Source organism: Amborella trichopoda, chromosome 3 (genome assembly GCF_054954075.1).
Source record: "Amborella trichopoda isolate Santa Cruz 75 chromosome 3, AtrichopodaSantaCruz75HAP2 v2.0, whole genome shotgun sequence".
NCBI lineage: Eukaryota > Viridiplantae > Streptophyta > Magnoliopsida > Amborellales > Amborellaceae > Amborella > Amborella trichopoda.
The window spans coordinates 37685337-37704993 of NC_142338.1; the positions used below are offsets into that span (position 1 = coordinate 37685337).

Consider the following 19657-nt stretch of genomic DNA (forward strand, 5'->3'; position numbering starts at 1 on the left):
TATATCGTACTTTATTTTTCTTTGACTAATAAGCCAGCTTTCGATGACATTTCCCCAAATTTTTACGCATACCTCTTTTGGATAAAAAGTCATTTTTGTGCAGTTTCAAGAAGTAAGTTTGTATGAACATATGAACCCACTAGTTCATATGAACACGAACTCATATGAACATATGAGCCCAATGACCTAGATTCAATCTAAGCCGATCTGACGGTCACGACTTCATTTCTTATTTGAATTTTAAATTTGTTTCTACATATCCAAATAATTTGAAATTTTAGGCATGTATTCTTCAAAAATAAGATAATCTAATAAAAATATATAAAAAAAACAATTTACAAGAAATAAATTAATCAAAATACCCCCGAAACGTTTTAAGGGTATTTTGATCAATTTATTTTTTACAAATAATTTTTAAAATATTTTTATTAGATGCACCTTGATAACAAGAATACACGCCAAAAATTTTAAATTATTTGCATTCATAGAAAAATAAATTAAAATTCAAATACGAAATGAAGTCGTGACCGTTAGATCAACTCAGATTCAATCTAAATCGTTAGGCTTATATGTTCATATGAGCTAGTGGGCTAATCTCAGCATTTTCCTATATATATATATGAAAAGTTTTCCCTATAGGCAAAAATAAACAGTGATTTCGCCTATGCTTTTCACCATCCAAAGTTCATCGCATGATCACGATTGACCGGTAGTGTTTTATTTTTTTTTTCTATAAATTAGAATGATACGAAATTTGGAGCGTATGTACATCTTAATGAGTCGCACGTAATAAAAATATGAAAAAAATAATCCACAAAATATAAATTGACCAAAATACTCCAAAAAATTTACAGGGGGTATTTTGGTCAATTTATATTTTTCGAATTATTTTTTTTATATTTTTATTCAGTGCGCCTCTCTAAGATGTACACACGCTCCAAATTTCAAGTAATTTGACTTTTTAAAAAAATAATAAAAAATTGAAACACTACCAGACAACTGGAGCTCTGCGATGAAATTTAGATGGTGATGGGGGTAGGCGAAATCACTGTTTATTTTCGCCTGTAAGTGTTGGGAAGAGTTTTCCATTCATATATATATATATATATATATATATATATATATATGAATGATCATATGTATTTTCAATAAGAGGTTTTTAACCACTCTTTTTTTCTTGAAATTCCTTTTTACCCCTTTTCCCTCTCACCCTTGTATCTTCAGTGTACTTCTCTCTCTCTTTATCATCATATCTCTCTCCCTGCCGGCTCTCTCTCTAGAAAGCCAAATTCTACCTCTCTATCTCTAACTACTCATAAAAACCTGCGAGTCCCCCCTCTCTTTCTCTCTCTATCATCGATGCTCTCTCTTTCTTCCCCCTGCCCTCTCTCTAGAAAGCCAAATTAAAGAACCCTTCACTCCTTCCCTAGGAACCCCCTGAAAGCATGGCTTTAAAATCCATCCAGCAATGTAACATTGGGGTTGTTTTCAGTGTTTTTTGTTCTCAATTCAGTGGGCTCTTGATAAGATGGTTTTAGGAGGAGAGGGAAAATAGGGAGTGGATTCCCTAGCATGAAAAGAGATCATCTGAGGTTTGCATCTTGAGGCATTGAATTTTTGTAGTAAAGTAGGAAGGGTCTTGAGAAGAATTGAGCTAACTGTTATCATTCAAATAGTATACACACACTTATACTATTAGACAACATGATAAATTGAGAACATTAACTCGACCAATTCAAGACGCACTTTAAGATAATCTTCAATATAATAGATGCACAAGTCAAGTCATCAAGATCACCCATGTGTTCAAGGAAGGCTTGGTTTGCCCTTATGAAAAGACGGACTTCCTGTGAAAGATAAAGAGTAAATTATCAACCAGGGTTTCCCAACTGGAGGAATAACTTGGATGTTTTATTGTTTTATGATCATATGCTCATGCTTTATGAAAGGATTTCTTCATATGCCCAAATTTGTAATTAAATTGGTAATCCAGTCTTCACCAGATCCTAGACTGGCATGATGGATGCCCATTAATTTATTGATCATGGTGCCTCATTAGTACTTTAGTCTTCACAAATCTTGGACTTAATACATTTCCCTAATTGAGCACATCCAGTAGGGGTGGCAACAAGTCAGGTCAGGTCAGGTCGGGTTGCCAGACCTGGATCGGACTGAACCCGAAGTCACCAAACCCACCAAAATTTAAAATACCTATATATTTAAATATATTTCATAAGTTGGGACCCAAAAATGCAATGAGACCCAGACCCGACCTGACCCGGGGTCTAAGATTGAACCCGACCTGACCAGGGTCCCGACGGGTCCATCGCCACCCCTAACAGTCACAATAACTCTTTACGATTACATTATAACACTTTCTAACAGGATAATCAATATACTATGGGATATGATTTGTTTAATGTCCGAAAAAATTCCATACATAAAATACAAATACAAAGTCACCTTTCTTGCATACATCCTCCAAATCCCTAAAGCTACTAATTTGGTACCTCTACTAACACATTTGCAAGATGATATTGTTTTTTGTTCTTTTATTTGCATCTCTTCGTGGTCAAATTGATTCTAAAGGTAAAATCAGACTAGTAGTGTAGTGTTCAGTATTGTCAATAGGAGATTAGTTTGCCTTTTTCCATTTATTTCGTTGCGAGGTAAATTACAGTAGGCTGATTCAAGATAATATATTTACATTCCCTTAACAAGTAAATCCCATTTTTATAGGGGACCCATATTGAGTAAATCATGGTCAAGAAACTCAATTTGTTCGACCCTTCTATAAAAAAAATGTTCTTCATAGTGTTCAACCTCCATTTTTCCTCAATTATGATGCAACATTATTTACAAAAGGAAAAAGTTTATATAGAGCCGAGGCTCCAAACAATCAAATTAGAGCCCACCTCAAAATTTTCAATAGAAGAGGTTCTTTTGATGCCCAAATATCCTCAAATGGATCATCTCAACATCAAAATGCATGGACATGAAAAAAGTCTCATAGATCTGCTTGATCTACACTACTTTTTAAACTTTAAATTTTATAATTAAAGATAAAAATATATTTTAAGGCTATCACAAAGATTTCCACTATTGAAACTACATTTCTCTACACTACTTTTTAAGGTGTACTTTGATTGTTTAGAGCCTCGACTCTATATAAACTACACCCTTTACAAAAAAGAATAGGACACCAATAATTAAGGAAAATTATCAAAAATATACCATAATTTTCGCCTAATTGAAAAAAAAAAAAAAAAAAACCCTCAACTTTCAAAAACTTCGTCTACACCTTTTTCCTCAATTTGACATATTTTTTTATCAAAATAGCTTTCACGGTAGTTGTATTACGATAATAGTTACCGCATTACATTACTTAAAGGTATGATAATTCCTTCATGGTAATATGAATAAGGTATGATAATTCCTTCATGGTAATATGAATACCTTGAAGGATATTTTCATAAAAAAAGAAAAGCCAAAATTCAGAAAAAAAAGAATGTGGACGAGGTTTATGAAAGTTGAAGGTTTTTATCCAATTAGACAACGCCGAGGAAAGATATGACGAAAGACACGCAGATCAATCTAGTCTAGCTTTTCCAGATCTAATAATTTCCCAATAATTAACTTGATTATATTGATGGATTCCTATCCTATCTTCGCAAATAAATTATGGGTTTCTATGTGGCTGCCTTCGCATTATTTTCCTAGTGGGAACCATATCAGTGCCGTGCACTCTGCTGACATATTATCAATTGCACGCATTCTCAGCGAAAAGTTGCTTGATTTAAATGTCCCACTAGAAGGGACTATGTATAAGACCGAATCCATTCAATTTTTGAAAAAGATTATTCTACTGATCCTTTAACTTTTCGAGGAATCATTCATTAGTGGTTGTGAATGACTGATTTTTTTCAATCCTTTCAACTCGAGTTCTGTAGACTAGGCCAGTGCATCAGCCACAAATGCATGAGGGTAAAGTGACTCCAGAATCAGACGTTGAGGTTGAGGTTGAAGTTTCAGTAGGAAGCAGCACTCTTCAAGTTACCCAAGCTTACTATGAAAAGCGGAAGCAAACCATGGGTTACATTTGTCGACCCAGGTGTCACCAGTCGAAACCATCACTCAGCATGTCTCTAAGGATATTTCTGAGCTTCAAACAGTTAAAGCGTTAAAGTCTCATGCACAGGGGAGCGGCTTCTTCACTGATGATCCCAAGGTTGAAGCACGACAAGCATGCCTTAGAGTCTAAATATTGGCAACCCTCAAAGTTGCTCCATATGCCCTATGAACATCATATGCTCTATGAGCTTCAAGAAAGGAGACCTCTTCTTCTCACCTCTTTTGGTTATGGTAGATGTGCCAGACATTTTTGGAAGATTAACAGTCTCACAGATTTTTTAAATGTTTGTTCTCTGTTCCAAACAAAGGACAGGAATCTCAATTGATCCATTTCATGCCTTTAACATAAAGGTGATGGAAACCTGATAGCTGAAGTACGGTTACTCCTGTTCACAACTTTGAATAACCTCTTCAACATAATAAAAAAATTTCCATCACCATTATATTTCACAAAAATATCACATATCACTAACAACCTTCATATTCACATCTTCTTGTACAGACCTTACATATTTTTCTTTTTCCTTTTTTTAGTATATCTTCAAGATAATTTTGCAATGTAAATCAGGGAAATGGTCTATTTTTGTTCACTATACTTCAATTACCAATTCAATAGAGAAATAATGAACCTTCAGTGACACAAATGAGCCCTGAAAGTATAAAATTGGAAAGGGCAGAGCATATATTTATGGACATGTGGATTTGCTTAAATTTACATAATCTGCCAGGGATTGCCACTATTCCTTCCATGTACAAGTGGTAGTGGTGGCTAACAAGGTCAATAAAATGAAAACCCATTTCTACAAGAGTCCATGATTATCAATAATACCTCTTACTTGATATGACATGACATCCACTAGCCATTAGCAGCTTACAGAGATTGAGAATCCTCAATGTCAAAATATTCAGTGTCCTCCACACCAACTGGTTGCAGCACATTTTTAAGCTAAATATCCATTGGATTTCCTGGGTCTTTCCAAATATGCCATATTATATCATGAACTCCATATGAGCTGAATTGCAAAATATTGGATCCTCCATCTGAATATGATAAGTGAGTCGAGGAAACCGTTTAAAGGTTTGGGATAAACATGTGGACAGCAACAAAAGTACATTCAAGAGAAGTTACAGCAACAAGGATTGAAGGCTCTCTCCATGTTTGCTATCCATATTCTCTAATTCTCACAATAGTTGAGGCACTCATAATTGGTTTCCATAGGGTATAGAATAGTTATGAAGTTGAAACTCACCCCAAAGGATCCCCTGTTAATTTCATAGCGATGTTTATAACCTTTTAAATAGAAAAGAAATATGCTAATTTGGCTCCCGTAGCATGTTTCCACAATGAAGTCGTGTTAATGTCTAGTTGACCATCCTTGTGCTGTTCTCAGACTCCAGAAGACAAAGTTTGGCATTTTAAGTCTGGTATAAAGAGTCTACAACGAGTGTATTTCTTTCCATAGAATTGCTATTCCAAGCACAAAGTTCTGACATTAAAGCAACAAAAAAGCTGACTTGACAAGTGAATTTGTTGATAATGTGTTAAAGGTTACTCATTTCAGCAGATCTCTTGGCTGCTAGTCCTCATCATAGATATGGGTTTCTTTCTTATCCATGTATGGAATTTGTTGGCCCTCTATAGAGATCTTCAAAGGTCTTCCTTTCCATAATTGTTGACTCCAATACAACGTAGCCCACTAGGCTAGCCCACTAGGCCACTAACAACTCAAGCCATATATGATGACTCGAGAATAATTAGGATGTCATTATGCAGACTTAACAATCCATCCACTAGCCTTAATAAGAAATATTGCATATCAATAATATAAATGCATCTTTTCTTCTTCTAAACAAAAATATCTTTCAAAAACTAATAAAAACATAACAAAATTACAAAAAGTTGGGGAAAATCATACATCAAAAGAAACATGGAAGTTTTCTAAATATAAAAATGTGACAAACACAATATTCAATGCTCAATGGATAATTGAATAATTCACACGGGGAGGCTTCATTTTCCAATGTAATTGTCAATTCAAGTCAAATAAACAAGTCTATCAAACATGACTAACTTCAACAAAATTGTGCAGGATTTTAATATAAAGTGCATATAATATAGAATCTGTTCCAAAACCCTTTAAGATGCGATATTGTTCTAACTTCAACAATGTGTACCATATACATAGTCTAAGAAATATGCCAAAAAACCAACTAAAAGAAAAGTATAGAAAATCATTTCCTCCATTCTACAAATGTAACATGGCTGCCTCAAATTTCAATATCAACTCCAAACTTTAATTATAGAGAACATTAGCATGGGACCTCCAGAATAACTAGGGAATGGGGTACTTCCTTTAACTACTTTGTTAAAAAATTTCAAATGAAAAGTCAACAACAACATAGGAAATTCAATATTTAAATCTAAGAAATGTACTCAAATGATCAAACCCTTTTGCCCTGCTCCTCTACTTTCACTGGTTGGCAAAAAAAAAGAAGTGAAGAGAAATACTTAGACGCAAATAATGGAGGAAAGGAAAAAAAGCAAGGCAAGAGACTCCAAAGTGGTTTTATGGGAATCAAATAGCTTTGGTAAGTAGTCGAATCATTCAAAGCATTGAATAACTTGCCTTGCCTCAGCACAAGTAGTGACTAGGCCAAACTAGTTCAAACTGATGATTATCTGACACAATCTGATTGAGCCAAGTAATTAGGATAGAAACATGACATTTTTAAGACATGCTACACATTGCCCATGCACGTGTCACCGTTAGAAAACATAAGGGTAGGTAAGATCCCAAAATAGCAAAATTGGGCACAAAATAGCATTTCCTCATTTGGTGCCTTTTCTATAACACTAGTGAATATTCATGACTTTCATTATTTTTCTTGTTTGTGGAATAACCCATCATTATAAATGTAACTTTTATTGTTTTTGTGGTATTGTTTCCCTCTTCAGTTTTACCCGCGTGGGACATGCATCGAAGGTACTACCAAGCTTCATGCCATTAAGTGAATAATTAATCATGGCAGCATATATAACCAATTTCAATGTCGAAAGAAGTCTTTGTTACCACACAAAATAATGAAGAATGAAGGAGAAGAACAGCATTACCCCAGTTATACAAACGAAAACAAAATGAAGCCTTGACTACTTCAACAAAGTCCAAAGATTCCAAACATTCTAGTTCAAACACCATTTGATGAAGAAAGGAAAAGCATTTCAGGTCTAAGAGGCTTATGTTTGACATCAAACACCATTAGTACATTGATGTTTTTGTACTCACAGGAACTTCCTTGGCGACCTTCCCGCTTCCATATCTTGCATATGCTACCACAAAGAAGGAAAACAAATGCATTAACGTGCATATACAAATAAAAGACTGAAAAGGAAAAGACAAAAGAAAAAACATATTGGTCCATTATTAGATAAAAATTGCATAATTGAATGAAATAATTATGACCTGGGATATTTGATATAGAAAGAATAAATGAATTGAAGGGGTTCCAAAATCATGGAGATGCAATTAGAGAGAGAGAGAGAGAGAGAGAGAGAGAGAGAGAGAGAGATCTGTGGAATCAACAGTGGGGTAACATCAGGGCTGATGAATTAGACGAGACAAAAACAAAAGAGAACAAAGCAGACAAATGAATGGTCAATCCTCAACCGCGATGGACAATAGAAAGACATCAATAGAAAACACAATATAATGTATCAAGAACAAAATTGATTATGAAAACGAGAAAATAGACTGGAAAAAAAGGAAAAATATTTCAAGAATTAGTACTGAAAAAAGTTGGGTTTACAAACAATAAGAAAAAATGGGCGTTTGGAAGCCTTAAGAAGGTCATCATACAGACATTTGGGGAAAAACAACCAGAAAAATGAATGAAAATAAATTTTGATTTAATTTCATTATATGCCACGTCATTTTGGACGTAGTAAAGCAAGAAAAGCATTATTATTATTTTTGGACTGAATTAAATCGTTATACTGTTATATGATACCACCATTGTAGACAACATCCAGATTTTCACAGTACGAAATAGGACCATGAATTAGATATTCAGATTCATAGTGATGTTAGAGGGGGGGAGGGAGTTAAGAGATAGACGCCTAGAGAGAGAAAGAGCTTAGAGAGAGAGGGTAGGTGTGTTAGAGAGTTACGAATTCCTTGACGATGCCCTTGTAGACGAGGACAGGGAGAGCAATGCCGAAGATGCCAACGAGGGCAAGATTACGCCTGGTCCACCTGAAGCCCAACTCAAGGTTCTCCCTCGCCGCGTTCCAATTCTCAATGTGCTTGTTCTTGTTCACCTCCATGCCACCCCCCATTTTCTCTTTCTTCGTTTTCCTTCACCTCTGCCCTAGAGAGAAAGAGAGAGAGTGTGTTATAAGCACCGGCTCCGAAGACAATAGAGAGAGAGAGTTATAAGCTCCGGTTTCGAAGACTCGCTACTCTATTGCAGAATAACAAGAGGGCATTGGGGATGAAGAGTTTTACCTAAATTATTCATTCCACCAGCTTAACCACTCCTCTCTCTCTCTCTCTCTCTCTCTCTCTCTCTCTCTCTCTCTCTGGGCAGAGGTTATGAACATCTAATAACATAAAAATAAGTATAAAATTAAATAAAGAAGGTAGACCCTCCTTTTAATAACATGAAAATCAGCATTAACATTTTTACTTTTTTACAATGTTTCAAACATCTTGCACAACATTTGGTATGAAAAAATAAAATTATTTCAAGAATTTAAATAGATTTCTAAAATTTAAAAAACCAGCATTGCATAACTAAGTTTATACCCTTCAAATAAGTATTGACAATTAAAGAAATGAAAACAGGGCATCCAACACGGACACATAACTATGTCATATCAAACTGCTTATTATGAGATCATAATCAGAAAGCGTATCAGCAGAAAAGAGAAAATAATCCATATTGTAATAAAGAAAAAAGCGTTCGAAACGTAGCTTCAAAATTCATGAACAAGCCCCACTATAAAAATCACATAATGCCTTATGCTAACTGCACCCTATATTTAAACTTCAAACGCACACATTGCATTGGAACATGCATTACTCCTAGTGTTTCAAAAAGCGGACCGCCCAACACCTGGGCGGCCGAATAGGCAGGTGCCCAAGGTTTTCTGCCTTTGGCGTCTAGGCCTGGGCAGGGTTTTCTGCCTATTGTTGGCACCTAGGCCCCCTAAACCACCTAAGCAGCCGCCCAAGGACTGCGCCCCGCCCAGAGGCGAAAATCAGTTTTGGTAGGGGCATTTTTTGTCTTTTTTTTATACTAAAGGGCCAAATGTCTTGTTTTCATGTTTATTTGTAAACCTAAAACATATTAGAGACCATTTTAGACAGAGAAAAACCCCAAAAAACCAATTTTTGGTAATTTCATTAGGATTGAAGGGTTCCTCAAAGTTATGAGAAATTGATCAAAACAACATCCATTGATATTAGATTTAATTTGTGATGTTTTATAAATCTATTGGAGGTTTTTTAGAAGATTTTGAGTCTTTAAAAGCATTTTTGAGGTGGAAGTTTGGAGATTGAGCAATCGAAGAAAGTGATTTTTTTTATTGCTTGTATAAGTTGTATTATTTTGAGATGTCTTCTTCGGTATCTAATAAGAGTGGTGATCTCGATTGGAAATATGGCTACAACCTAGATCCTAATGATAAAAATTACATAAGATGCAAGTTTTGTGAGAAGGATACAAAAGGGGGCATAAACCGTTTCAAGAAACATCTTATCGGTACCAGGGGGGATGTTGCCCCATGTAAGAAAGACTCTTGATACTGTTAAAGAGGAAATAACCAATTTTTTGAGTATGGTAAAAATGAAAAAATATGAGAAATTTGCCTCCATAGCAGAGATTAGGTCTGGGTTTGGGTCAGTTATGATGATGATGATAGTAATGAGGATGCGGAGGGATGTCAAGAGGTAGAACAATCCATTATTAGGAGAAAGGGAAAGCGAGTTGTAATTGCTTCTGGGTCTGAGAGTAAGAAGCCTTGGGTTAGAGGCCCTATGGATATTTTTTTGCCTCGACCTAACCCTGAGGTTGCAAGAGAGAAAACAAAGAAGCAAACCACTATTGAAAATAGAATGAAGAAGGAAGAGAGCGATAGAGCTATTTTTTTTATTGCTACATGGTTTTATGAGGCGAGGATTCCTTTCAATAACGCTCGCCTAAGCAGCTTCTATGCCTTAGTAGAGGCAATTGGCCAATTTGAGCCTAAGATGAAAAGCTCAACTCCATATGAGCTTTCAGAGCCTCTTTTGGAAAAAGCAGTGAGTGTCAGGAGGGATGCTGCAGAAGTTAAGAAAGATGTAATGGCTCGGTATGGAGTTTCTATTATGATTGATGTTTGGAGTGATAGGAAGAGAAGAAATCAGATGAATTTGCTTGTGAATTGTCCTTTAGGGACTATGTTTTTGAGATCTATTAATGTATCTGATTATACCCATGATGCCCATTACATATTCCAAGTTGTAGAGAAGAGAATCAAGGAGAGGTGGGGAGCATCTTGTTGTACAGGTTGTCACAGACAATGCTGCTCCTAATGTTGTTGCTGCTAATTTGTTGCGCATAGCTTACCTAGAATCTTTTGGACACCTTGTGCAGCACATTGTATAGACCTCATGCTTGAGGCTCTTGTTTAACCGAAATATCAGGTGCAATGATGAAGGCAAAGTCAGTTATAAATTTCATTTATAGCCACCATCTCACCCTCAGCATGATGCGTAGATTTACAAAGAAGAAAGAGATTGTGAGGCCTGGGGTCACGAGACTTGCGACCTGGTACTTATGCCTAGATAGCATACATTCGAGGAGAGTGCAGTTGAGGCAGATGTTTACCTTCGATGATAGGAGAGCATGCAAGTGGTCCAAAGATCAGGTTGGGAAGAAGGTGAGAGATATTATTTTTTCTAAGGCTTTGTGGCGAGGGGTGAAAGGTGCTCTTAAGGTATTTTTTCCTCTTGTCAAAATCCTTCGCATGGTTGATAGTGACAAGGCTTCTATGGACTACATATATGAGGCTATGAAGAAATGCAAAAGAGAGATAGCCCAAAATTTTGATGATGAAAAGAACCGCTACAAGCCTGTTTGGGAAATTATTGATGAGAAGTGGGATAGGCAGCTACATCGGTCATTGCATGTAGCTGGTTATTATTTGAACCTAGCTTTTTTTTATGTTGACAAGGAAATACACACAAATAACACAATTATGACTGGATTTAATAAGTGTATAGATTTACTAGTCCTTGATCCTGATATCCAGGATATTATATGTGCTGATGAGCTGATAAATTACAAGTGCTCATTAAAGCCTTTTGGGAGTCCAATGGCGATAACCCAAAGGACCAAAATTGATCCAGGTAGTAATAATATTCTTAAGTTCATCAAGTTCAAGTAATCAAGTTTCATTTTTATAATTTTATTATTTATTTATGATTTTATTCTATATCTTTGCAGCCAAATGGTGGAGCCAACATGGGTGTATTTATCCAAATTTACAAAAATTGGCCATTCGGATCTTAAACCTAACCACTTCCTCATCTGGTTGTGAGCTCAATTGGAGTACTTTTGAAGGGGTAAGGCCGTAAGGGTAATTTGTATAATTGTAATAATAATACATGAACCATAGATTTTAATTAGTTGCATTTGATTTTGTTAGATTCATACAAAGAAAATGAACAGGCTTGAATCAAAGAGGCTCAATGACCTAGTTTATGTCAAGTATAATCGATTCTTGAAGGACATGTTTGCTAAGAGAGACCCCATCAAATCAAAAAATATGGACAATGCTATGGAGTGGTTAGTTAATGATGATGAGGTCGAGGGGTATGAAGGATTGACATGGGTCATGGTTATGGATGCTTCAGGGACATCAGTCGACCCTCCTAGGGCCACTAGATCTTCTGCACAGAGGAGGAGGGTGGAGGAAGAGGAGGAAGAAGAGGCAGATTCAGAAGAGATGGAGAAGGACGACCAATATGTCAAGGAGGGTGACGACTCCGATGAATATGATGCAAATGCAACTGACCCTACTTTTTCTGATGATGAATGATAAATAATGATTCAACTTTCAACATTGATTGAAGATTCTTTTGAGTCTTCAAGTATTACTTTCATATTTGTTTTCTTCCTCTTGGCTGTGTATTGTGGATAGTGGATTTGTAGTTCCACTGGTTTGGTAATTGGTAACTTTGGTTTGCTAATTTGGTTGGTAAATTTTAAGTTTTAATTGGACATGGACCGACTTATGATTATGCTTATGGAGTGTGTGCTAATGTATAGTATATTTTGAATTCTAATGTGCCCTAAATACCTAATTCTTATATTTTATACAATATATATAATGTTTGAGACTGTAAAATCCTTTTTGGATTCAACTGGGCCTCCCAAGCTTTGGGCGCCTGCCTCGGCACTTGGAGGCCTGGACCCCCTAGGCCGCCTAGGACCCCCTAGGCCGCCTAGGACCCGCCTTCGCTTTTTGAAACACTGATTACTCCCACAAGAACTCTCATCTATAGGTTTTACCAGTCAAATACTCGAATGTACAAAGAGATTGGCAAAACCAGTCCATATGCCTCAACAGAATACCGAACAAAATTCTAGGTTTATTCATAGTCATCATAACAATGGCCAATGGTTCTTGAAATTTTCCCTGCTACTTCAGATCGATCCCAACTAATCAGGTTGATGGCATGTTTAACAAAAATATATATATTCAAAAATATTTATTCCATTCAAATAGGCAAAAGAAGCTTTTTTCCAGGGCCAAAAGATTTTCAAGTCAAATATCATATACATGAGGCACGACAGAACAAATTATCCACTGAATTCAGCCATCAAATTTCAAGAAAATGTAACTACAATAATCAATAACACATGAAATAAGTGGAGGATAACAACTCCTAAACCGACAAGAAATAAAAATTCCATACACAAACAAAAGTTAACACTTAACATGAACACCATTATGAGCCAATACATGTACATTTATGAAAGAGTTGAAGCGCCTTTGCTATGCAGACTACATTCTATATTCAAGAAGATACAAAGACCAAGCACTGATCCTGCAGGCACACCAGACCATGGGAAGGGGAAGCACATGTGGGGATTCGTATCAACTCCTTCCCTATTTCGATCTCCAAAATACTGATCCCCACGCTCATGTTCACATGAGCAAACAACAACTGCTTCTCTCTCTCTCTCTACTTGCAATTACACCAAAACCACCTATCATCATCCATTTTCTCTCTCTACCTGCTTTACCCATGACTATTTGATAATGAGCAGCAGCTTGCGTCCACTAAACTTTGCCTTTGTTTCTTCACAGCAAATGAAGCTGTCTTAGTTATTCCTTTTATGCAGCCAATGTCATGAAGTAGAGAGAGAAAGAGTAAGATCTCGACACCATTCAACAAGGATTATGTGGACCATTAGATTTCCATGAAAAACATTTCCCACACCAAAGTTATGACGAACAAAGAAACAATGCTGCAACAGTATGCTGTTGTTGACCTTGAACTTAAACGATGCACATTGTGATGTGTCCACTATGTCACAATGCTATAGACTGAGCAAGGTGATAATGCATCCAACACTAACACTTAAGTGAACACAGAAGATTTTAAATACAGTTTGAGACTCTATCAAATCAACGTCTAAACAGTCCTTTATCAACAGAAAATGCAGCAACAATCAAACTCAACTGAGCACATGAACATGTACAAACTTGACAAAATACGAGCAAATAGTCATCCCAACAAGAGATCTATTACTAACCATGTTAGGCTGTGAGAAAGGAGTACAGATCAAGTTAGAAGAGTCCATCCATCAGGCACTACATGATCACCATTGTTATACATAAATGTTTCATACTGAATGAAATGCCCCCTAAAACAAGTGAACAAAATAGTAGCCTAAAGCCCATTGCCCACTGGATAACCCTGAGTCAGGGTTACCCTCACATTGACTCAAGACCCTAGAAATTATAGGAATAACAATACCCATTGAATATAGAGCAAACCTTGAAATAGGAACTGGAAAAGGAGATTTTCAACTCAAGAAAAATAGGAGAAGTAACAACTCTCAAACGGAACTTCCAACTCAACAAAGATTGGAGGGGAATTTTTTAACATTAAATTGTAGTGAAGTGAAGCAAACTCAACCTATTGCACTTCCACGTTGTTGCAGAAAACAAACTACAAAAACGTAAAAAAAAAAAAAAAACAATTGCCAAAGTCAGGCCTCCTAGTTCTTCAAAACCCTGTAATAGGAGGGGCCCATTGTTTGGGTTTAAGCTCAAACAAGGAAATATAGACGTAAGAGGGATATATTTTTCTAGCCTTTGTGAAACCAACTCAGAAAATAGTTATAGATTAAGGACAAGATAGAATAGCAGCAATTTACTTCAAGCTCTTCTCAATTATTACACAAGTTTGACATGGAACGCATTTGGTGCATGTTTTGTCTACTGTCCACTACTATTATTGGAAACCCAAGAACATCCCAAATGTGTTGGTTAGTGCACATGGATCCAGAACCCCTCCCTCCCACCCGGGTTCTGCAAGCCATGCACATGGATGCGTTTGAACACGAGAAAATCTGTTTTCTTGGGGAAAAAAAAGGTTTATGTTTGTCATGGTAGTTTGCACAAAAATTTCTCAAGACACTTGTTTCTCAATAGGTAAGCTGAGTTTGAACATGAATGGAAAAACACACCTTCAATTGTGTTTATATGACTAGAATAAATAGATTGTAAGCTCAAAACCACATCATTCCCAAAGAGTAATAGCCTGATACAAACTAACTCAGCATAGCAAAAAATATAAAAAAAGAATGCTATAAACATAGAGAAATCAGTAGGCAGATGCACTAGAGAGGTGGGGAATGATAAAAGACTATGGAGATTATCAGTCTACAGATGGAGAAACAGGAAGTGAGAGCACCCTCAACCAGAGCCCTCGGTTGACATAGTTCAGTCAGCAAGTGCTCGGTTTTCTCTTTCTTTCCTCTCTTTTGCTACCCCTTTCCTCTCTTTTGCTACCCTTTCCCCTTCGCCCCAAAAAAATTTTAAACTAGATCTCCAAATTTCATATGGATAAACTATTCTTGAATCGCTCTGAGAGAGTAAACATTGTCGATGAGACAAAGTTGAACACCTGATCTTCCATGGCAACAAACAAAGACTCTTGAAGTCCATATAAATATTAAATCCAACACTGACGAGAAAACAACATTCCAAGCAGAACTCTAAAGAAAAATATCAAGCACATACATTTCTGAAACCAGAACATAAAAACAAACATGATACAAAATCACATTGCCCAAATAAATAAAGAGAACAAGTAAACGGCCACTGAGCTCACAACGTCACAAAAGGAAACAATTAAATTTTTCATGATGATGAACAAGCCCCACTATAAAAATCACAAATGGCTTCAATACAACAAGGTGATCATTCACATCTCTATTGATGACCACATTTCACTAATCATTCTCATATTATAGAGAGGCTTGAATTGTGAACTGAACCATATCAAATCACAAATTCACAAGTGATTAAATAACAAAACAATCAAGCCCAACCTCAACAAAAGCAGTCATTCATCAACATCTAATAACAAGTATCGACACGAATTACTTTATGGGAAAGTTTACTATAATCAAATTCACTATATAAAACCATAGTCCATTCAATCATCATCATCCAGTATTTCAACAAGCTAATTTTTCATTCATCTTTTTACAATAAAGTTAAAAAACAAATATATGCAGCACTTTGCCCTAGTTGGAAAAACCATTCATGGAGATCCTATTATTCTCTATAACCATAGCAAAACAAACCACAGTTCAGAGCACAAATTGAAAAACTCAGAAACCAGGAAGATAAAGTACCCATTTTCTCTCATAGCATAAAGCAATAGAAACTTCAAATAATTGGTGACAGAAGAAAATGGATTTACCATTGTTACAAGGCCCCATTTACCACGAGAACTAGAAGAATAGCAGGAGAAAGAGGGACCAACAAAACAATAAAAGTGCTCCAGCCAAAAAAAAACAAACCTTACCTTGTTGAAGAAGATGAAAGCTTTCAATTGGATCTTCTCTTAAAGGAGTTGAGGTATCTTTTATGAGGCTTGCAAATGGATCCTCTCTTGTGGGACCGTGAGAGAAGTTGCAGAGGGTTAAGAGAGAGTGTCGAGGGAGGCTTTGTGCGAGAGAAGGTAAGGCTTTGAGAGAGGAGCAGGGCTTTGTAAGAGGGTTGTGAGAGAGGGACTAGGGTTTGTGAGGAAGGGGCAAGGGTTTGATGTAGAGTGAGAGAGGGGCAAGGGTTTTGTTCTTCTTTTTTTTTATAACGTTAACCTTGAGAGGGGCAAGGGTTTTGTTCTTCTTTTTTTTTTATAACGTTAACCTTGAGAGGGGCAAGGGTTGACATAGAGAGTTGTGAGAGAGGGGCGAGGGTTTGACGTAGGTTTTCTTTGCGTTTGCCATTCACAAATGAAATATTATTTCGGGTCCACACGAGAGTAATGGACCCCCAATGACATACTCCCCTCCTTGTAGGATGGGGATTACTTTTTACACGATTTGTTCCTTGTGGTGGTAAAATCTTTTCCTATGGGAGAAGTTTCCATCGACTTTAAGCATGAACCAAACGTGCGTAACTGTATGTCTCATATGAAAATTGTTTCATGATGCAAGTTTTCACACGAACCAAACGACAATGTCTGTTAATGATAACAATATGTGGGTCTTTTCATGCCTTCTCTTTTCCCTCCTCTCTTTTACTTGTATTCTACCTCTCTCTCCTCTTAAATTTTGGTTATGGGGCATGCTATGTCTTCATCTAACAAATATCATATTGGGAAGAATTGAAATTGGGAGAAAACATGAAATGGGTATGCTCAGTTCCTTGTGACTATCAATTCTATACAAAATATAAAATTCTCCATTGCATTCTGCATATGTTAGTCCATACAGCAACTTTCACAAACAAGTGCCCAACCATTGGATGTCCATCACAGTGTCTAAAACAAGGTACACATCAAACAAGCGATATTTCTCTCTTCTTCAACCTAATCCACTTCCCATGCATAATAAACACAAGAACCATGGTACACATGCATTGTCAAATAAGCCACATACTCATTCTCAAATAAGTTGACACTGGCCAAAATAAGTAGCAAGAACCATGGTACACATGCATTGTGTTCTCAAAAGAACCTTACACAAAAGGTAGGGTAAATATATGGTTCTTTAAGCCCATCAAGCAAAATATATAAATAAGATCATGATGCACCAAACTCCTAGGAAAACTCTTTCATGGCTTATTCATCAGGGAAATGTGAAAGCTCAACCAAAATGGAGGAAAGGGATACTAGTAAATTAATCTCAAACTAGTCAGTGTCATTCGTGAAGCACTCAGTTTCATGATAAGCTATGATGCTAACAAATAGTGATATAACCAAGCAGATTGTCGGTAACATCAACAGCAGAAGTTAATATTTGGAGGCTTGAATACATTATAAAGAAAAAATAGGAAGGAGACGTAAAATGAGTAAAGGTAAACATTTAACAGACTACCATGAATAATTGCAGATTACCCAAAAACTTGCTTTTTCTAATTTCAATCATTTATAAGGTTCTATGGGCATAAAACCTAGAGATTAGTATGCTATGGATCACAGATAAATCACATAAATAAAAAACGAGAGATCATATCCTTCCTAATGATTGTACAAATTACAAAATACAAACTAGCAAAGCTAGTTTTCATTCAATAATTTCTCCAAATTGATGTTGTTAAAACATGCAACATTCACATTTGATAAGCATACTATCCATTAAAATATGAAATTAAGAGAAGCAAAGAGATGGGGAAAAAGAAAACTCTGGCTCAACAGAAAACCATGAGTTCAAACTTCAAAGTAACCTTAATTTCACAATACTATGATATTAGGTTACGTATCCATTTATCAGCATACAATCAATCATGTTAATAGTTAAATACTCAAATTTTAAGAAATAAATACGGATCCAATAATATAGAAAAGGAACCAAAAAAAAAAAAAAATTGAAATTAATAAGAGTATACCTCCTAAGAAAGTTGGAGAGAGAGACTACCAATGATCAATAAAACAAAATAAACACCATAAAAAATGTCTAAGATTTACAGGAGATGAATGGACAACAGGAATGCCAAACAAACACCAGCCAACAGAGATAAAAGCACAAAAATTAATCAATTTTTACTCACAAAGCCCCCAAAAACACCACCAATAATCACCATTTTGATTAAATGCAAAGCCCCCAAAAACACCACCAACAACATGGAACCCTAACACTGAGATATGAAGTGTTATTTTTTCTTTGAGTGGAGGAAATAGTTCTACAAAGAAAAGGGGAAACAGAGAAAACTCTCCTTTATAAGAAAAATGGCCTAGATTTACAGGAAATGGGGAGATGAATGCCCAAACAAATACCAGCCAACAGAGGTAAAAACAGAAAAATAAATCAATTTTTACTCACCCATTCCATTCAATCAAAACCCCCAAAAACATCATTAACAACATCAAAACCCTAACACCATCTACACGAAATACAGTAAATGGGTCAAAAAATCGAGTTAATCTTTGTCATACCTGATCTGAGAGTCAACGAGAGGAAGGGTGAAAGCAAGCTTCTGGTTCTGAAAAAATGGGCCAAAATTGGAGCCAAAATTGATGCGGTGAAGAAGGCGGCTTGATTGAAAACTTTCTGATCTTCGAATAGTTGAGACAAAATGAGGCAACGGGTGGAGCAAGTAGTATCGAGACACTCTAGATTTGTCACGAGAACCATTCTATCCTGCGTGCTGGACCGCATTTGTACAACATGTGTTAATATGTGTTATGGAGTATAAAACATTCATTTTAAAAAGGGTGCGGTTTGTATAAGGCCAAGGATCTAAACAATCAAATTAGAGCCTACTTTCAAATAGTGTCTAGAAATGCAGTTTCAATATCAGAAATCCTTGTGATAGCCTTAAAATATTTTCTATATTTATTTATAAAGTTTAAAGGTGTAGATCGACATATTTATAAAAACTTGAAAATATTAAAAATTGACGTTCCAAAAATGCGTTACAAAATACACTATTTCCAAAACTTGAAATCCATTTTTTTCTCATGACCATGCTTTCGTGATGTCGAGATGATCAATTTGAAAATATTTGGGCATCAAAACAACCTCTTGTAGTGAAATTTTTGAGGTAGGCTCAAATTTGATTGTTTAGAGCCTCAACTCTATATAAACTTTCCCTTTTAAAAATAGATGCGTCCATCTATAACTAATGATTCAAATGGTTTCTTAATATAATTACTATTTCTAGTTTTTAAATTTTATTTATTTATTCATATTCACGATCTCCATCTTAAGGATTATATATTCTCAAAAAATTATGATTAAATTATATTCAAAATATATATTTATAGCAAAGCCGCATTTGTACATGTGCAGGCTT

General features: G+C 35.9%; 1 protein-coding gene across 2 annotated transcripts; it reads right to left on the reverse strand.

The window, feature by feature from the left end:
• Nucleotides 1-7141: 7141 nt before the first annotated feature.
• Nucleotides 7142-19028, reverse strand: LOC18422596 (neuronal acetylcholine receptor subunit alpha-5). 2 transcript variants are annotated; one of them, XM_011625195.3, is made up of 3 exons: nt 18798-19028; nt 8297-8491; nt 7142-7459 (listed from the first exon to the last, which is right to left on the reverse strand). In XM_011625195.3, exons 2-3 carry the CDS (start codon nt 8462-8464, stop codon nt 7412-7414), a joined length of 216 nt encoding a protein of 71 aa, XP_011623497.1. In that variant the 5' UTR covers nt 8465-8491; nt 18798-19028; the 3' UTR covers nt 7142-7411. The 2 variants fall into 2 exon arrangements, with proteins under 2 accessions (XP_011623497.1, XP_011623494.1); XM_011625192.3 differs by having other exon boundaries at nt 8297-8496.
• Nucleotides 19029-19657: the final 629 nt, after the last annotated feature.

Excerpts from the sequence above, each read along its gene's own strand:
- LOC18422596 (XM_011625195.3), bottom strand. The coding sequence starts at position 8,464 with ATGGGGGGTGGCATGGAGGTGAACAAGAACAAGCACATTGAGAATTGG. Across the intron at positions 7,460-8,296 it reads AGGGCATCGTCAAGGAATTC|CATATGCAAGATATGGAAGC; the intron begins GTAACTCTCTAA and ends TCTTTGTGGTAG.